The 20,735-nt window shown below is 38.5% G+C and overlaps 1 protein-coding gene across 2 annotated transcripts; it reads right to left on the reverse strand.

The window, feature by feature from the left end:
• Nucleotides 1-5: 5 nt before the first annotated feature.
• Tgi (Tondu-domain-containing Growth Inhibitor) lies at nucleotides 6-20,693 on the reverse strand. Of its 2 annotated transcripts, XM_068292431.1 has the most exons (4): nucleotides 20,533-20,693; nucleotides 19,713-19,902; nucleotides 1,352-1,729; nucleotides 14-1,275 (listed from the first exon to the last, which is right to left on the reverse strand). In XM_068292431.1, the coding sequence occupies exons 2-4, from the start codon at nucleotides 19,771-19,773 to the stop codon at nucleotides 425-427; spliced, it is 1,290 nt and encodes a 429-aa protein (XP_068148532.1). In that variant the 5' UTR covers nucleotides 19,774-19,902; nucleotides 20,533-20,693; the 3' UTR covers nucleotides 14-424. The 2 variants fall into 2 exon arrangements, with proteins under 2 accessions (XP_068148531.1, XP_068148532.1); XM_068292430.1 differs by lacking the exons at nucleotides 19,713-19,902; nucleotides 20,533-20,693 and adding an exon at nucleotides 7,831-8,370 and having other exon boundaries at nucleotides 6-1,275.
• Nucleotides 20,694-20,735: the final 42 nt, after the last annotated feature.

Below are 20,735 nucleotides of genomic sequence, written 5' to 3' on the forward strand. Positions count from 1 at the left end.
AAATTTGTCACTTGTACGTATACTCATTTCCATTTTTTATAACCATAACGCAATATTCAATAGTTTAATAAAATCATAAATCAGAAACTTTTTGTTTTTCCATTTTTTTTTGTTGTTTTGTTTTTTAGTTTTTTGTTTTTTTTGTTTTTGTTTTAATACACACGCAGTTGAAGAATTTTTCCTTTTGTTTCACATCGTCATGAGATCTTTAAACGTCAATTGTGTAGTTGAAATATGTATATATATATATATATATTGATTTCTATATATATATATACTTTGTATATATATGTATATATGTAGTAAATTGTAAAATAAACAGCTCTTGTGGTTGTGGTGGTTCCCATCTCCTCTATACCTTCTTCCATCATCCTAACTATCCATCTTCATCTACGGCTTGTTTGTATGTGTTCTAGTCCTAGTCCTAATCCTTGGTCAGACCACCGCCTCCTCCTCCTCCGCCGCCACCGCTGCTGCTGCTGCCGCCTTGGAGCTTCTTCCAGGTGTCGCCAAGCGCCTTGGCAAAATGATCATCGACAGAGGCTTCAGTCTTGGTGAATATCGATATGTTTGTGGACGAGGTCGGCGAGGCAGGCGGCGTTTGGGTTGACGAGGATGATGCTGCGGCCACCGCAGCCAAACCGGGTTCGGCCTTGACGCGTATGATAGCAGGCATTGTGGGTGTTGGTGTGGGTGTGGGCGTGGGTATGGGCGTTGGTGTGGGTGTCGAGGCGGCATTCGTCGTTGTTGGTGTTGGTGTTGTTGTTGTCACAGCAGTGTGACCACTGCCATAGGCCGGCGGCGGAGTATTATATCTGGGTGGTGTATGATGGGGCGTGTCCAGGGCTCGCTTGGCGGCCACTGGGAGATCCGTCCCAGCAGCGGCTGCTGCTGCTGCTGCTGCTACTACAACTGCTGCTTGTAATGTTGGAATTGAAGCCGCTGCCGCTGCCGGCGATGGTGGCGTCTGGCTGCGATGTAATGACAGTGGCTCCTCTTGAGGTGGCGGTAACTCGGTTTGCTGTTGCTGCGGCGACTCTGGCTGCGATCTCAGCGTGGGCGAATGCATTATGGGCAATCCGGGCTTGGCCAGTGGTAACGGCGAACGATGTGGCTGATAATGATGCTGAGCATGTGGCGATACTTGTTGCATGGGAGTGCCACTGGGCGAGGGAGTGGGCGTCGGTGTCGATGTTGGCGACTTTTTGGCAAACAAATTCGCATAGTCTGGTCCCAGTGAGCGACGGAAATGTTCATCAATGTCGCAGGCATCGTCTGCAGAAGGTGGGAGAACGGACACACAGATCGGGGGTTAATGTGGCAATCATCATTTGACTTGGATTTGACTTACCCGAGAATTTGGTAACTTCCTGTAATTCTCTCTTTGGCGGCGCCTGCGTTATGACGCTGGGACGACTGTTGGCCGCATAGTTTGTACCTGGCAGCGGCTCACGATATGGTGGCGGCGGTGAGGCTCTGTGCTGATGATGATAATTCTTCAATGAGCTAGATGTCACCGACATATCAATGGGGCTATCCATATCGCGATCCTCTCGATCCCGTTCTCGCTCGCGTTCCCGTTCCCGCTCACGTTCGCGCTCCCTTTCCCTGTCCCGCTCCCGCTCGCCATTATTAATGCCGGCTTCATGAACTTGATATTCTGCCGTTCGCTGGCGACGTTCACGTCGCCATTTGGTTGTTGGCAGCTCCTTTGACGTCACATGCATTTCTGGAAGAGATAAGAAGAGATCCAAGAGTCTTTAGAAAACTAGTTTCGATTTTTTTTTTTTTTTTTTCAATTTTGCTTTAGGTTTTTCGTTGTGTTTTTTTTTGTTTTCTGTTGTCTGTTTTTTGTTTTTATTAGTATTCAATTAAAGGCCATAAATTTGAATTTGGCTTTTTGTGGTTTTTGATCGGTTCGGAATCGGCATACATAGTGTGGCCTGGCCGCCAATTCGTTGTGGTCAACGAGGGTGGCTCATAAAATATGGCCCAATGCCCCCACCCATTGAACAAATAAATTACAAAGATAGCGATCCAGCTTCAAGTTGATGTATTGAGTAGTTTTGAATTGGCAAAACTTTATCGAACACACCTCGTGCATAGATGGGCGGGAGGGACGGACGAGCGGACGGACGGACCGGCGGGCAATCTTCTTGCTCCGGTGGTTCCTCCAACTATCATCGTCTTGGATTTTGATTATGCGGTCGACGTTTGTCGTCGTTGTCGTTTCAACGTTTCGTTTCTCCTAGAGTGGGCGTAATGAATCACATGGAGTTTGAGTTAAGTTTTTGTTTTTCTCTTTTTTTTTTTTTTTTTCGAGGCGAGGCCCGCGCGAGTCTGACTCTACACAAATCCCGTTCTTGTTCAACCCTCCGCCCCTCTCCTCTCTATGCCACCCCTGTGACTGCGCTGCTGTTTTGCCGTCACGTTCAAGTTTGTTGCCTAAGTCTTTCGTTTTTTGAATGAATTTCTGCTAAAGAAACACAAAATAAAAATAAAAACTAAAAAAAAATACTTGTTGGTGAGCGGAGCAGGCTTGGTCAGGAAAAAAAAACAACAAAATTATGCATAAAGACACACGGAGACGAAGCCGTCACCAGCAAAAAAAAAAAAAGAAACAGACTAAAAAAAAACAATCGAAACTTCAAGTCACAAATAAAATTGGTTAAGAAAACTCGTTTTTCTACGATCATTGCTAATGTGTGTGCGTGTGTGTGAGTGTGTGTTTGGCTTACACTGAGCAAAAATCTCTTCTTGTCTGACTAAAGCGAAACGTGCTCAGCGTAACAATTTTTTGTTGGGGAATCGTACGAGTTTTTATTTTGTGTTTTGTTTTTTTTTTTTTTGTTTTCGTTGTTTTTTTTCTGTTTCGGCGTGGGAAGTCTGGCAAAACTTGTGTGTGTTTGTGAATGTGTGTGCGTGTGTGGGTTTTTGGTTTTTTTCTTCTGATTTGTGGGGCGGAATTCGGGGAATTGGGATGATGGATGGATGATACGAGCTATGGATGATTTCAATTGAATTTTAAAGTGGCATTTGACCGAAAAGAACGAAACCAATCAAGACCCATAGCTGGGAAGCAATTCTTGGCCATGACAAATAAGTAGGACACTAATTGGTTAATCCAATTATCAAGCAACCATCGATAAAAGATAACAGACCAGAAAGTAGAACTAAAGCATTTTCGCATCGGCCATAGAATATAGGATAAAAGACGATTCCAAGTGGGAGTTGAATGCGAGCTGTTGAGGATGCTCTTGTAATTTTTTTCGTAACATCAAGAGAATTAGAACCTTTTCTTTAAACAAAGTTTTGTGCTCAGTGCACAGGAAACAAAATTGTTTATCTGTTCAGACAAAAAAAGCAAAAAACTAAAGCCCAGAATAAAGTCGGATTGCTTCCTCCAATGCCAGGCCCAGGTCTCATATAGTGGCCCAAGGGGTGCGCACAAGTTGGAGCCCAAAAAAAAAAAAAAAAAAAACTACAAAAAGGAAAAAGGAAAAAAACAAAATACAGACGAGTCGAAGGGGCATAAACAAAAAACCAGTCAGGCGACTTCTGTGCGCACATTTCGAGCAGATCTGAGCCTGGCCTGTCGGTCGGGAGAACGCATGAATGAATGAATGAATGGGATGGGATTTGGACTGGAACTGGTATCATGTGAGGCAAAGCAAAGGCGAAGGCGGTGGCGTTGGTGGTTGTACATAGTTGTTGTTGTTGCTCCGGCGGCGGCGGGAGAAGCTACAACTCGTCGTTGTCCTGTTTTTGGCAACGTCACCGCGAGCTGCAATTTATTATTTCTGCGCCTGCGTCACGGAGAGCCCACAAAAACAACAACAACAACGACAAACTGGTCTCAAGTGGAGTTGCAAGAAAGACCCACAGATAGAGAGAGAGAGAGAGAGAGAGAGAGAGAGCGAGAAAGAAAGACAGACGATACCCAACAACTACATGAGAACCAAACACAACAACATCGAGGAGAAGAGGAGACTGGAGACTCTGGATGCGGATTCTGCTGCTCCCGCTGCTGCTGCGGATGATGATGGGGATGATGATAATAATAAAGAAACATTCAAATTTTATTGCACATTTCCGGTCGTCGGACGTCGCTTGTCGTTTTTGGGTTGGGGGATCGACGACGACAACGACAACGACGACGATGCGAAGCGAAGCTTTCTTTTTGAGGCTGCTGCTCCCCCTCGATTTTTTGTTTTTTTGTTACTATTGCTGTTGTTGTTGTTGTTGTTATTATTATTGTTGTAGTTGTTAGTTATCGTTGCGTTGTTGGTTGTCTTCTTTTGTGCTTTTTCCTCAACTTCTTCTTCTATATTATTTATTTATTTTGTTTAATTTTTTGCTGCTGGACATCCACGAGATACGCAAGTTCTTTTTTTTAATCATTTTCGTTCTGTGTCTACGGGCTAATAACTTGATCTAAAGGGGCCCACGTAATGATCAGAAAGACTTTCAAGCAGAGAGAGCCCTTTCAATTCGTTTCTGTAGCTTTTAAAAGTCAATAAGACAAACATCCACTATTCCAAGGAATAAAGCTAAAAACCAAAAACCAATATCGCAAATCAGATAAACAAACAAGCGGCACACTTCTAAAAAAATAAAACGATTCGTTAGTCAGAACTCCATCATCAGCATCATCGTCGTATCTGCTGAGACTTATATACATACACGAGACGATAGACATGGTAATATAATTAAGAAAGTTTTTTTCCCCCTTTTTTTATATTGATGAATGATTTGAATATGTGTTTGGTCTTTTTTATTATTTATTTATATGCCATGTCTATGGCAGAGTTGAGTTCATCTATGAATTATGCAAATTTTGCGGACAACTAAAACTTCTGTACTATAAAACTTTATTAACCATAAAAAAGCTAAGCAAATTGTTAAAATTCAAATGAATTCGAACCTTTTCGCTTGCACACCCCTCACCTTCCCGACACCACCCCATCACCTCCTGCCGCCCGTTCCATCGAAAATATTAGCTGAGTCCGTAAATTGTCGACCTAATCCGGCAGACAAAAACAAAAACAAGAAAATTTCTTTCATAATTAACGAATTGGTAATACTCTGTGGTATAAGGTCTAAGAGATTACTTGTGGAGAGTATGATTCATTAGAGAGAGAGAGAGAGAGAGATAGAGTGAACTTTATCCTTTTAGGATAACAACCAATGAATAAAGTTTCTCCATTTTCATTTGGTCCTGATAGTTAATCAAGTTAACTAGTTAATGCAACTAAATAAACTTTCGATCAGCAGCTGAAAGTATTTTCAATAAAGTTTTTTCATTACCAACAAATTTGAGATCTCTAAGCTCTGATCTAAAAGATCCTTCAGGGTGCTTACTCTCCTCTATATCTGTGGGTTCATTAGGATTGCCTTTCATTTTGATTGTTGGAAGGGTATCTCTCGAATGTAAGCCAAAAGCAAGCTTTCAGATTTATTTGTACAAAAACAAAAAAAAAAAAAAAAAAAAGAGAACGAACAAAACTCAAGTGGAAATACTCGACTTATATGGCATGGTGGGGATTGCACTACAAATAGCAACAATAACAATAACACACATTTGTTGCTTATGCAAACAAGTTGGTCGGACGGCCGGTTGGACGGACAAGTCAGTCGCTTGGTCGCAGGCGTTTATCATTATTTATATTATTTCTCTCGCCGGCTTATGAGTCATATGCCGCCGTCGTCGTCGTCGTCGCCACCGCTTAACCCGTTACTCTATTACGCCCCTTTTAGTTGGCCCTCTCCCCCTGCAAGCCCCCCACTGCTGCCCCATACCACCCTGTTACGACTTGATTGCAAATCTGGTTTTAATATGTCAACAAATTAACAAAAAGAAAAAAAAACCAAAAAAAAAAACAACAACAACAAATTGGAGTCGAGCCAAGTACCAGAAAGAGAGAGAGATAGAGGCTGCAGCCCACCTCACTCCCCGCCCCTGTTGTCACACTCCCCCTGCCCCCTGCTCTTTATATCTAATGGAGGTTTAATGGTTAAACAGGCGCTGCTCGTCGTCGGTTCATTTCGCTTGCGTTTTTTTTTTTTTTTTTTTGGCGTCACCATGTAATTGAAAGCATTTGTATGATTTGTGCAATGTGGCCAATTATAAGAGAGAGAGAGGGGGGAGATGGGGACGGGGTATACTTGGAGGAATAAGCGGAAGCTGCAGTTGCAATTGGAGCTGGAACTTAAAGAGAAGGGAAGAGGGAGAGTCTGAAACTGAGTTGACTGAGTTGACGTCGATCGGAGCCAATCGAATTTAATCCAATTGTGGAACAGCCGGTGTCGGGCGTTAAAATAAAGTAACAGCAACAACAATAACAACGTCAACAACCAACGAACCAACCAACAACATCAAACGATACTCTGTGTTGCCAATTTCATTACCAATTTTCCACCTCAAGCCAAATGAAATCGAGTAAACGTCAGTGGTCAGTTTGGCGTAACCGATTGACGACGACGTCGACAATGACAACAACAACAAAAACAACGACGACAACGACATTAAAATGGCACGTTCAAGAGCCTATAGCTTCCTATTCCTCCCCCTCCTTCTACTCCTACCCCTACCCCTACCTCTACCTCTACTCCACTTCAAACTAAGCCAAAAAAGAAAAAACTACCATCCTATCTCCCTCACTTCCTATCTAGTTCCAGTTCTAGGTCTCTTCTCCCCCTACAATCGAATCTTGGATAAACACAGCAATCAAGAATATCGTATCCGTGTCCGATTTCCATTCATTAAGCTAGTGTCCAGGCAATGGGCACGTACATAGACCCTAGCCCCAGCCACAGCCCCATTATTGAACTTTAGCATTGAGCAATGATTTTAGGAGGGTGCTGGGCCCGTGCTCTTTGTGCTTGTGTTCTGTTCACGTGAGCAACAAGTGTAATATGGAGCAGAGGTTCAATGACTAGAAAGCAGCACCGATAGCCCTCACCGTATTACCCCACCCCACACCACCCCACCCAGCCCAAATCCACACTCTCCCCCACCACTCTCCACTGTAATAATAAAAAGTTGGAGAAACAAAACCTAAAGACCATCACAATGGGATGGGGTCGCTTTTAGTGTTGTTCTACTGAACTGAGAACTGCAGTCAGAAGTCGAGTCAACGTGAGGTTTTGGCGAAATGATACTTTTTTGGGTTTAAGCGAAGGTTTATCCAAATGATAAATAGAAGAGATACCCTCTCTCTTTCTCTATCTTTCTTCATTAAAGTTTTTTAAGTGTTTACAACATTCTTTCACCTTTTTGACTTCATCATCATCATCATTAAAACCATTAAATTTTAGTTTAATCGCATCCGAAAGTCAAAATACATTGTTTTAAGGCTTTTTCAGGCTGCTGCCTACTTTTAGGGGCAACACTCCCTTTATTTCACAGCCTAATTTCCGCCCAGATTTAAGATATATGCAAATGTTTAATTTTACTTCAAAAGGTTAAATCGATCCAAATATAAATTTTAACGTGACGAATAATAAAAACAAATCAGTTTTTAATGATCATTAAATTCAAAAGGCTAAGCCTAGAGATAATCCAAAGATTCCAATGCAGAATATTTTCAATTAGATTCGAGAAAATTATTCTATGGTCATGCCGAAACTACCCATAGAAAAAGATACAATATATGACAATTCTATGAAATATCTTCCGCTTCTATCTTGTGACATATTCTATATTGGACACCTTTTTGTCCCTCCCCTCCCCGTTACTGTGAGCATGTTGGAGGTCAGTTTGACAGTTTTTTTCGTCGATTATTTTTCCCATGAAGTGATGATGATGATTTGCTGGTTAAAAGAACAAACCTTTGTGCAATTGGAATTGTTGTTGCAATTCTGTTGCAGCTGCGTGTTGAAAATCAAGCCACGGTTGCCAGATTAGACCATTTGCCATATTGGAGGAGGGCTGATGATGATGATGATGTTGCTGTTGTTGGTGATGATGATGATGCTGCTGCTGCTGCTGCTGATGATGATGACGAGCCAAATAGAATTGTCTCATCTGTTGGAAACGTTGCAGTTGCTTTTGTTCCAACTGATGCTCCTCGAGTAGCATTTGACGATGTTGTTGCTGCTGTTGCTGATAAGCAGCTAATCTATGAGTGGCCGCCAATCCTTTGCTAACTTCCCATGCTGCTGCCGCTGCTGTGGCTGATGTTGTGGGCGAGCTGGCTTGAGAGGATGCTGCCGACGACGATGTCGATGTGTTTAGAAAGATTTCCATCATATTGTTGAAGTACTTTTGCTCAAAGGGTGTCCATGTGCCTTTGCATTCCATTTTAAGTCGATGGATTTTGAGTTTGGTTTAGACACAATATTAAAAAAAAAACACACTCTCTGGCATAAGCATTTAGACACAATTCGAATAAACAAAAAATACAACAAAAAATTCTCTCTTCCTCTCTCTCTCGCTCTCTTTCTGAGACAGTCACTTAAATCACAATTTGGTTTTTTTTTTTTTTATAGTCGCAAATATAGAGAGATACAGATACAATCTGTTTTATTTTATTTATTTTTTCTTATTTCTTTTTGTGTGTATTATTATTATTTTTGTGTTTTTGTGGGTTGTTTTTTGTTGTTGTTGTTGTTGTTATTATTATTGTTCGTGGCTGGCGACTCGGATTACAGTCTCTGGTAAGTCTCGCAGTTCCAAGTCGACATTTAGCGAAATAAAAATAGCACGCTTTATTTTATATGTTTCTTTTTCTGAGTAATAATTTGCATAGAAATCGACGACGACGACGGCGACGGCGACAACAAGCGATCCGCTGACTGAACTTGTTTAGTTTTCGCTTTCAGAGACACACACACACAGGCACACACTGGGACAGACTGATAGACACAGTGCTGCAATGTAAGTATCTCTCCCTCTCTCTCTTTTATAGATATAATTTGTATTTACGGATCCACACTTAGCTTTCAGCTTTTTAGTAGACTTTTGCTCTCATCTAGAACCCTCACAGTTCCGAATTCCCAATATCAATCCCAAAACCAAAACCGAAAAACCGAATCCGTATCCGTATCCGAATCCGAATCCAAAAAATAAACACAACACACACAACTCGCGGCTTCAATGTGCAAACTCAAACTGATCTAAACCGATCACAGCGACTTGAAGATTGTGACTGGGGAACTTTGGGGATTGGGGCGAACTTTTTGAAAGCTTCGTCTCGTCTTCGTTTTTTAATGCCGAACAGACGTCGCCGTCGCCGCTCTCTTGCTGCGCTCTCCATGGGACGTCGTCGTCGTCAGCGTCAGCGTCTCCGTCGCTGTGTAGAGTTTTAAGCCCGCCCATTTGCACTTGCGCCAGTTGTTGTTGTTGGTTTTTTTTTCTCTTTTATTTCTCTTCTCTTACCAATTTCCGTTTCGACTGTTTGTCTCTCTGTGTTGTTGCTTTCTTTACTTTGGTGATTTTGTAATTGAAAAAAAACCAAAAACAACAAAAAAAAAGTACACACAAAAAATCACCAAAAAGGGAAGAAAAGTGAACGCCTCTTAGATCTTTCGTAGGATGCCAGCCTAACTGCCACGCCTACAACTCACTCACTCACTCAAAAAAAAAAAAAAACTCCCTTGGCAAATTGGACGAAAAGGGTAACGAAATCTGCAGCAATTGGAAATTGGCCACAGTCCGTAGTATAACTATAGCATAAAAGATTTTTTATTTAATATTTTTTTTTCTCTGTTTGGGTTGGGTTCAGTTTTTTTTTTTTTTTTTTGGCGTGGGCGTTCTTTTGCTTTTTCAAAAGGTTTTCTGTTTTTTTGTGGGCCCGGTCATTGCATTTGGAGGCTCATTATAATGTTTACTCACAGCTTGTGTGTGTGTGTGTTTTATTTTTTCTCTTGCCAACAAACAAACAAACTAATATATAAGTCCAAGTCCACCACTACACTCTCACATATAGACGTAGTAACTTGGTCGGCTGTAAAGCAAGCTTGCGAAAATGACAACAAAACAAGAAAAAATCGCCGTGCACACAAAATGTAAGAGAACGACTTGCAAATACCCTTTAACCAAGGACCTTCTTGTCTCCAATTAAGATAGAATCTCCATAATCTCCACGCTTATGGAGTCTAAATCAAAACAACAAACAGAAACCAATGCTGGTGAGTACGCCCTTTGTTATTATAGGGTAGAGTAGTATTTAAATATATGTATCTCTATGTACGTATGTATATGTGTTTATAGGAAGGTTGGCAATGAATCGGAACGAAGCTTTATACACTCTAAGATACTATTGCCAGAGGCTACATACATATGTACATACATACTACTTTTTCAATTTGAAATTATAAGTACGTTCTAAACAATTAGAGATACAACAAGTCAATGGAAAGTTTTGCTAGAAGATTAGAGAAGATTAGACCTTAGAGACTTGTTAACAACTGTTAAGATTCCCAATTAACCAAGTAACTTTTTATGAAACTAAAGTTCTTTTAAAATGGGGGCACAAATTGAACTTTATTTCAGATCGTACTTCAAGTATTATTATTATTGAGCCAAGATGTTTGTTCTCATTCTACTTACAGAAAGAATCTCCTCTTCTCCTAATTTGCTTTTTTATTTCATCTACTATGAAATTAATGAAAAAAGTTATGTTTTTTAAGTGGTTTAGATATATTAATATATACTAAAACCACTTAATCATTTCAACAGGACATCTAGGACCTTTTAAATTAGTTTTATTTTAAATTAAACTTAAATATGATAGTTTTCACATTTCAATTTGATTCTGAAAGGGTTAATAATATAGATTTTTCGTCGACAATTGTTCAGGTTGAAAAGGAACTACTTGATAAGCCTACAAAAGCCAAGAAGATACAACGATAAACGGTTCTAGTTCTAAGTTGTACTCATGACAAACCAAGAAGATGGTTAAGTGATTATACCCAAGTTTGTGGCAGAGAGAGAGAGAGCGAGAGGGAAAGAGAGAACAAAAAGTGGAGTTTATAAATGAAACAAAACAATAGGTCGACAGTGCTACACGTTTTCTTGTATGTTGGCTGCATTTGGGGCTTGGCTTTGGATATGGTTAAGCTTCACTTTGGTTATGGTTTGGCTTAACAGCAGCAGCGACAGCAGCGGCAACAGTTTGGTTTTAACTTGGTTAGTTCGCCGTTTGTTATTTTGTTGTGGCAAGCGCAGCCATTGCCGCAACCAGCCTAGAGAACAGCAGCAAAACGGCAACAAACAGAAGCAAAATCCATGGGCCAACATTGTGAGTGTGAGAGAGAGCGAGAGCGTTACTTTGCTAGCTTAGAGATAGGTAGGTAAGAAGGCAGGCAAACAGAGGCAGTCTACAGGAGGAGGAGAAGGCGGAGAAGTAAACCCGTTTTTAATTCAATAGCAGGCCCATGAAATTTTACGCCCGATTTGTAGTACAACTACTACTGTTGTTGCCCCAACCCCATGCGCCTCAAACCCCAACCCCAAACCCCCAACTCTAGCTCCATCTGCAGCTCCAGGTTTACATGAATTGCAACAGCAGAAGCAACAACAACAACAGCTAACAGAACCGATTCCAGTCTTGAATGTGTGTGTGTGTGTGTGTGCCATCATCATCCACATAGTCATCGTCGTCATTCTCATTATCTGACTTGCCCAAGCAGCTCAGCTGATCTTACGAATTGATCACCAATCGATCGTTCGATCGATCGATTTTTCATTCAGTCAATTTGCTAATCCATGTGCAATTTTCTGTTGCGTGGCTTTTTGGTAAACAGCAACAACGAAACAAAAATAAAAATAAACCAAAAATTAAACAAAAAGTGAAAAAAAAAAAATTACGAATTGAAGAGGTGGAAACACAAAGGCGAAGGGGCGGAGGCGGAGTCGAAGTCATAGTAGTAGTTGTTGTTGTAGTAGCTGTGGCCTGACAGTCCATACACTTTTGCCCGCTTACTCATCAAACGGCAAGCGGCAAGTTTCAATACCCTTACTAAGGGTACTATCGATGTCTTCATTATATGTAGATCAAATATTGAACTAGCTTAATCATTTACAGATCTACTTATAGAACGAGAAGGGAGACCCGTCCTGGATTTAAGTGTAACAAGTAGGTTGAGATGTTGGTAAATTGTATAGATTTTGATGAATAGCTCAATAGTTTTGATAAACAGAGGTCTTTGCAACAGAAAGCCGATGCAAGGCAAACGAAAGAGCTTTCAATTGTATGAGAAATTAACTCAAGATCAAATCAGGATAATCTTAAGATCAAAGAAGGCTAAGTATTAGCTAGTGTATTGTAAGGTCGTTGTATTTAAATTAGCTGAGGAAGTCTCTTCTTTTTGCAGTGTTTTTTTTCTTCGCTAGTGTTGTTGTTGTTGTTGTTGTTTTGTGCGAAAATTTTTAGTGTAGCGTGAAACATGCGCACGCATGCGCAACGAGGTCAAATCGAATGGCAATCATGGTACAACAACAACATTAGCCAGGCAAAAAAGAAGAGCCCAAGCAGCCAATAGTACCAACAACAACAACAACACAATGGCAACAAATTACAGCCAAGCCAAACAAAGAATAAATAAATAGTAGTAAGGTATAAAAAAAGTAAGTAGAGTTCAAAAAGTAGGCAAACTTTTTTTTCTGTTTTAGAGATCCCTAATGAACAAAGAAATAAAGGTACATTACATGGCTTAAGAGTAGGATGGTAGGGGGGAGGGGGGAGATACATACGTATGCCGATAACCGGATAGGATGATAAGTTGCTTTATGCTTAAAGGAAATGAGTTAATGACTCTAAAAGAGGGCCAAACAAGGGACCAACTTTTTTGTGTTTTTGCATGTAAAGAAGAGCCGCAAAAGGAACAGAGATGCAATGAAAGCTCTCTCTCTTTCGAGTTATCTCTCTCTTACTCTCTTCAAGGCGGCAAAGCCATAATGTTATCCTGACGGAAGAAAGACAAGTCCTGAAAGTCCTGTCATTTCATTATATACTCGCAAATGTGAAACCTAGAAAGAGAGGTCAATGGAAAGGAGAGACTCACTCTTTTACTTTTTGAGTCCTCAAAGGAATTAGCTTAACCATATTCCACATGATAAATGGCAAAAAGTTTTCTCAGTATTAGCTTTTCATGCCAATTTCAAGATAATTTGCGTGCTTTCAATAGGAAAACCCAAGGTATTTCCTTCTTCAGTAGAAATTCTATTAGGAAAGACACTTTCTTTCTCAAGATAGAATTTCAATTGTGAAAATCTAACCCAAATAGTAGATAATATGTCAGTTCCGAGTTACTCATTGCACAATTAACCAGTAGAGAATCAAGTCAAGACAGCACAGTTAAGTTGAGTTCTTCTTGTTGCTCAATATGAAACTTCATTTGATAGTTTCCCATCCCCAAGCCCCCACCTCCTCCTTCTATCAAATCAATGCCAACCTAAGCAGCAATTCAATATTACTTCATTAATAACAGAACGAGAAAAAAAAAAAATTAAGACCCGGAAAATGCTTTGCTAATTGAAATACGGTTTACTTTTTTTCTGTTCTTTTTTTTTTTTTTTTTGTCTTTTTATATAGTTTTCTTGATTTGTTTAGAAATCGGCACAGAAATTTGAGAAGAAGATGATCACATCAAATTGGGAGCTAAATATGGGTCACTGTAATAAGTGTGCACAACACACATACACACACACACACAAAAAAAAAAACTACGGAAGTTCGTTGGGTCGAGGAAAAATCTCAAATTTTTTTCATATTAAATGATTTTGAGAGATGCCGATAGAAAACAAATTATATTTATTTTGTTTGTGAAATCTGGACAATCTTAATTTTTTTTTTATACATACATACATATATAGTGGGTACATAAAAAAAAGAGCAACAATAACAACAACAACAAAAAAAGGCTACAAAAAAAAGACACACAAATCAGCAGTAAACCAGTTCAAAATTTAAATATAAAACGCGAGCGTGCGCGCAATTTGAAAGAAACTGGTTTTCCGATGATATTGAATAGAACACACGGGCAACTACAACAACTATAGACAACAACAGCAACAACAACAACACCAGCGATAGAAGAAAGAGCAACAAAATAAAGTAAAAAACCGAAGAAAAAACAAAAACACCAAGTTTGACAATAACATAAATATAGTTGTCATTATAAAATATCATCCGGTGCTAAATCAGGCGTGAGAAAAATTTTAATGCCAAAAATACAGCAAAAAAGACGAAAATTTTAATCGGCAAAATAAAAAAAAAAAAGGGAAAAAATTAAATTTCAATATTTAATGAAATTGGTGACGGAAATACAGAAAAAAAAAATGTCTAGTAAATTGGTATTTGGGAATATTGGTCAATATCTATCTTTCTATCCATAAGCATACATATAAATATATATACATATGTATGTATGTATGTATATACATACATATGTCTATATTGATAACTTTAAAGAGATAAGCAACTTTCATTTGGTAGCCCGGCTGAGGCTGCGACTGAGACTGAGGCTGGGAAATTGCGCTCTCGAATCGCGCGAAAATTTATGGCAAATAGGCAAATGTTATGTTCAAATAAATAAATAGCCAAACACAGCAGCAGCAACGGCAATGGCAAACAGCAACACACCATCATGGGTGTAATTAAAAGGGGTTCAGGGGCATAAAGTGCCCTTTGAGAGGGAGAGGGTAGCATTTGAGTTAAATACTAAAATACTTTTATAACAATTTAAGCGAATCGATGGAAAGTATATGGAAAATATAGTCATCAAAGAGCGAGGTCAATCTTATGACTTTATTACAATATCATAATCAAAACATAAAGTGTACAGATTATTTATATGGCTATACCAAAAGAGTTATTATTGGGAGACTTCTCTGAAGGTAATAAAGTACCATAAGTCTCTTAATGGCTAAAACTAGTTGGGAATTTTATGTAAATGAAGCTGAAGACTTCAGAGAGAGTGACACAATATTTAGATAGCTAAGGCCAGGAATAGCATAGAATAGTATGGTCATTTTAAAAACCATTTATTTTTAGATAATTAAACACAATAAATTGAACTAACTTTTACTTTCACCCATAGAGTTCACAATATTTTTATAAATACTAAAAATGGAGCAGACTATGGTCGTATGATCAAAATTTCTTTACTATATATTGAAATAATGTCTCAAATATCATATCTATTATCTATTAATATATATAAAAAATGTGTTTGAGCTCACTCTTTAACTTAATATAGATTTTTCTTGGCTTTATTTATGTGAAACAGTTAATAATGATTAAGTGAATCGGCTGACCATTTTGCATTATGTACATCCAAATTATATCTACGCCCATGATGAGTGGAGTAACAGAAAAGAAAGGTACCCCCAAAACTCTAGCAAGTAGTGTACCCATCCCCATATATACCCATTCCCATCCATGTCCAGCACTGGCACTAGGCAATGGTAAACTGGTTTTCTATTTCTTTTTGCTTCTCTTCTGGTCGAGATTTTGTGGCAATTATGTGCACCGTTTGCTGTCCAAGTAAAAGGAAGAGAGTGTTTGTTGTTGCTGGTGTTGCTGTGAATTGGAGAATTGAAAGGCCATGTAAATTACCTGATGAGCCCCACTATCCACTATCCACATCCACATCCAGATCCACATTGAAATCTACAACCAAATCCGCGTCCATATCCAGCTGTGTGTCTGTTCTTCAAAATTGCCACAATTTTTCTTGCTTTTTATGTGTGTGCATGTGTGTGTGTGTGAGTGTGTGTGTGTTGCTAACTTATTTGTTTATTAATTATGAGGCCTAAGCAAGATCAACAAAATCTCAATATATATAGAGATAGTTTAATGGAAGGGCCGTGCGTTAATCGACCAATCGACCCGCTTTTTTTCCCTCAACATTTTGTGATTTATGAAGAACGAGAATGTTATGTTCGATTATGACAAATTCATTAATCATGCCCAGGTTAACGACATTTTGCATTTTCATTTTCTTCATGTTTTTGTTTCATTTTATTTTTCTCTCTTTTGTCGACGTTTTTTTGTTTGTCTTTTGCTGCTGCTGATCAATCAAATTTGTGGTGACGATGAACACAAAAATCGGCATCCGATTGGCAGAATTTGTGTGTTTTTGGTTCAGGGGCAAAAATTGCATTGATCAAACAGAAAAAAAAATGAAAATAAAAACGAACGCATGAAATTCCATGACATAAAGTCATCAACAAGTTAAAATTTAAATATGTATGTATGTATACCCTTTGAATCATTAAACCAAATGTTGTTAACCTATGAATTTTAGTTTAAATAAAACACAGAAATAGTAAAATTGTTTTTGTGAAAGTAAATTAAAGAGTTGCAAACTAAATAAGTAATTCGATTTGAGTCTCATTGGTCTTCTTCTTGGTGGCAATTGTTTCTTATCTCAATTTCAGGTAGAATTTTTCACTTTAACGACGACTCAGTTGAGTGGTAAATTCCCTGACACATTTTCTCCACCAATGAATCTTAACAACAATAAGTCTTCTACACCCTTAAAAAGCCATTTGTTTACTATTTAATGGGTTGAATTCAGGAGAGGACAAAGGAGGGCTTCCGCAAGACAGAAATGTTTTCAGAAAACGGCAAAATATTGATACAACATTTGAGGCAGAATATTTTTAAATTCTTCAGACAAAAAAAGAGCGAACAAATATGAGGAAAATAATTATACAAAAAAATTTGGTTTCCAATCTAGAATTGTGGCAATTTTTTAACTACTGCCAGTGGCGCATCTAGGTCATAATTTGTTCTTGGATTTCGAAATTTGACCTGTTTCAGAGGTGACCGAATAGTTAATGCTAAGTGGAAGGTAAAAATTGTATACATTTTTTTGTTGCTCGAAAACGTCACGAAAAATGTCAGGGAAATTGTTTTTTTTTTTTTTTAATAAATTCTTGTATACAAATAAATTGTTAAACACTCATAATCACTAGTTTTTGACTTTGAAAAAAAAAAAAAAAAAAAACGCTTTTGTGTGCGTTGAGGAAAATTTATATATTTCGTTCATTTTTTGTTGAATATGAAATAAATTTTGTTGGCTGTGTTGACAGCTGTACGCATATTTTGGCAAAGGAATTTGTCAAATATGTTAAATTGTTGTTGATAAAACCATTAGGCAGTGGTTGAGGGGGTGGCTAAGGGGGCGTAGGAATGTATAAAGAATGAGAGGGTTGATGGTCAGAGGGTGGTTTGGGACGAGGGGCGGAGGGGGGTGGGTAAAAGAGGTGGGGGCGCTAGTATTTCCTTCCTCTTTTGATTTGCATATGTTTTTGTATTTTGTTTTTGCTCCAATTTTATTTAATTTTTTTATTATTGCTGTTCTTCTTAATTTCGTGAGCTTATCGCATTTGTTTATTTAATTGTGCAATTAATAAACTTCAGAACATGCCTAATCAAATTGAGTTTTTTTTTTGTTAAATAAATCGTTCTTTTTTTTTTTTGAAAGCAACAACAACAACAAAAATTCTCTTTGGCATGTCACGGGGCACAGCCAGCGCGTTGTTGCGCGTTTTGTTTGTCGCGCGTTCGGCAAAATGCAAATTGCAAATTTATATATATATAAATACATATGTATGTATGTACATACCTTCTATATAGTTATGTATGTATGCATTTAAGATATGTGCAATACTTGAGTGTGTGTGTGTGTGTGTGTGTGTGTGTGTGTGTACATATCAGTGTAGTATTTGTGACCATCCACAATTCGTGCTCATCGACCGCCTGCCCTGAGGCTATTGATAAGCCAGAAAGAGAGTCAGTCGGAGGAATGGACGGACGGACGTAGTACACGCTATATATGTACATAATGTATATACAAATACATACACATATCATACGTACATATGTTTATATGTGTGTTGTTCGTCGGTGTTGTCGTCGAAAATGCGGCATTTGACACATTTATGAAAATCGGAATCGGAATGCGCCGCAAACTCATTTTGTTGGAATGTTTTGTTGTCATTTGTTGTTTTTGTACAAAAATAAAACATTTCTCAGATACATTGAAAGCTGCTGCTGCTTTTGTGTGTGTGTGTGGTGCCCCCACAGTGTTTTGTTTTTGGAATCAAATAGACATAATAAAAGTATTTACAAAATGTATGATGATGTACACACACATTTCTTTCAGATTGTAAATATCAATATAGATATGGAAAAGGAAAATCAACAGAAGAGCTCTCAGAATTGGAACAGAGGTTTCTAATACTTGGAGATTAAGTAGGTGCAAAAGACTTGGTAAAAACCTTTTAGGCCATGCAATGATCTCCTTTGGTTGTACCTCCCTTTCACTATGTGACATAGGGACTCAAATTGATTATAAATAGTAAACTTATAAAGTTTATTTGCAGCTCTTCCCCCTCCACAAGGAGTTTACGTAAATAATGGACTTGTATGATAGTAGTCTCTCTTAAATGTTGCATACATTTGGGCGTTTTGGTTATATATTTGTAGTAACTGCTATAATCATACAAGACATAGCCTTTGCCTCCGATTTTATCTACACATTTATTTAAGACCCCCAAAATAAAGCAGTAGGTCAAGAAAAAGCAAAAAAAAAAAAGAGAAAAATAGATAAAGAGAGAGAGAAGCAAAAAGTCTTTAAAAAATGGAAATAGTCACGAATACTTAACGATAGCAAGTAAATTCTATAGTGGCTTTAATGATAATTTCAAACAAATAACTAGAACTTGTTAATCGATTTCTTTAGGAACCGAGTTCTTACAAGTAAAAATGAATTAAGGATTAAAAGTATTGATAATAATAGTGATTATAGAAGATTTTTGGCATTATATACATACATTATCTTTGATACTTGTACTGAAAGCTTGACTAGAAGTATATAGGAGAAAGCAAAAGTGGCAACAGAAGCGGCTTAAAAGTTGTAGAAGAATTCTGCAATATTTTGTTCCCCTCGTTTCGTCTGCTTTCTATGACATTTACCCTCCCTATTCGGCCATAATCATATGTGGAATGAATGAATGAACATGCATATTTCAAATACATACATATGTATGATAGAGATATTTGCGTGCTATGAATGGCTACATATATCAACTCTCGATTATGGGTTTGTGTGTGTGTAAGACTCGTTATCACACAATTAGTTGTTCCACATTGTTTTTAATTGTTTATTTTCGTTTAGGGAATTTTCAAACTCATTTGGAATCCATTTAAATTTCATTTAAATGACTCATGTTATCGTTTCGAAATTTCAATTTCGGTCTTGGTATGAATAATTATTTTAACCACTGTCTGTCAATGTGTGTGTGTGTGTGTGTGTGTGTGCGCTCAGTTCAGCTCCAAAAGCCTTTTTAGTTACAAAGAAGATGTCATGTGGCAGTCGTCGTCGTCGTTGTTGTTGTTGTCGTCTTGTTGCAATCATCATGAATCATGCTTCAGTTATGGGACATGGATGAGCAGCATGGAGAATGAGAATGGCAGGAGAAGTAGGAGGAGGAGTAAAAAGGTGAAGGAGGAGAAGTAGGAGGTGGGGCAAACTTCCACAGAACTCTACACAAAAATTGTTGAAATACTTTCGGCTCAAAGGTGAAAGCCATAAAAAAACCCCCTCGACACAAAAAAAAACATTTGTTGACCATTTCATTTGTTGTTTGTTTTAAGGAGAATTAGTTAATGGGCAAGTAGTTTAGGTAGGTTTTGTTATTGTGTTTTTTTTTTTTTTTTTTTGTATTTTTTGAATTCTTGGATTGAAAAACTTACCGCTGGCATTATTCTGCACCATGGTCGCTGCTCTAGAGAGCACATCTAAGGCTGATTCCATAGTGTGCACGAGATCTCTTGGATGTGGGCTGATGATTATTATGATGAAGACGCTGATGATGATAATGATATTTTCTGCTGTTGCTGGTGGCTGCTCCTCTGTCTTGATCTGCACCGCATGAGTTTCACACTGAAAATGCAAAAGAAATTTGACCATGAGAGCAAAACACACTAACACACACACACACACACACGCACACAGAGGCAAAGAGATACCCCAAACTGGATGTAAATGGAACGAAAAGAAACAAAAAACCAAAACCAAAACAAAAAAAGAAAAAAACGACTCTGAACAAAGACTGAGTCGCTGCTGCTGTTGCTGCTGCTCTTGCTCTGGCTCTGTGGAAGCTACAGTAAAGTAAATCCTGAAACAGAGTTTTCATATGTTGCCAGGAGAGAACGGGTGGTGATGATATTGAAAAAGGGGTGTGTGGGAGGGAGCAAGGAAGGGGGGATCTGGAGGGTATGGCATGGTGTTGCAGGCACACGATGCAGTTCAGTGTTGTTGGGACAGGTTTGGTTTTTGGACCGAAAGACTTCAACGACTTCAAACGAGGCAGCAGCCGAAAGTTTTCGTTGTTGTTGTTGTTGTTGTTGTTGCTGCTGCTGTTTTTTTGTCGATTTTTCTTTATGTTGTTGTTGCTGTTGTATTTTGGCAATGAAACGAAATCAACTGGCCAGGCCAGGCCATGCCAGACCAGAGCAACAGCATCCAAAAACTCAAAATTTTGCCTCCAAAACTGGCCACGGCCATTATTACCTCTCCTCTTCGCCTGCTCCTCCTCCAGTGTTATAGTCTCTTTTAGCCGTGGAACGCTTTCAATAAGTTTACAACGTATAAATTATAACAAATATTCACAATTTCATTGTTAAAAACTTTGCAAATCGCAAACTAGTGCTTAGTGATGGGAAACAACAGCGATGTCATTTTCGATGGTTTCCCGATAGTCCATGTGGCACAAA

The sequence above is a fragment of the Drosophila tropicalis genome, unplaced genomic scaffold, assembly GCF_018151085.1.
Source record: "Drosophila tropicalis isolate 14030-0801.00 unplaced genomic scaffold, ASM1815108v1 contig_694, whole genome shotgun sequence".
In the NCBI taxonomy this organism is placed as follows: Eukaryota; Metazoa; Arthropoda; class Insecta; order Diptera; family Drosophilidae; genus Drosophila; species Drosophila tropicalis.

Bases quoted from the DNA above. Each gene is read 5' to 3' on its own strand.
- Tgi (XM_068292430.1), bottom strand. From the start codon at position 8,302: ATGGAATGCAAAGGCACATGGACACCCTTTGAGCAAAAGTACTTCAAC. The intron at 1,730-7,830 runs GTTTGTTCTTTT...TATCTCTTCCAG, and splicing joins ACAATTCCAATTGCACAAAG to AAATGCATGTGACGTCAAAG. The intron at 1,276-1,351 runs GTAAGTCAAATC...CACCTTCTGCAG, and splicing joins GGAAGTTACCAAATTCTCGG to ACGATGCCTGCGACATTGAT.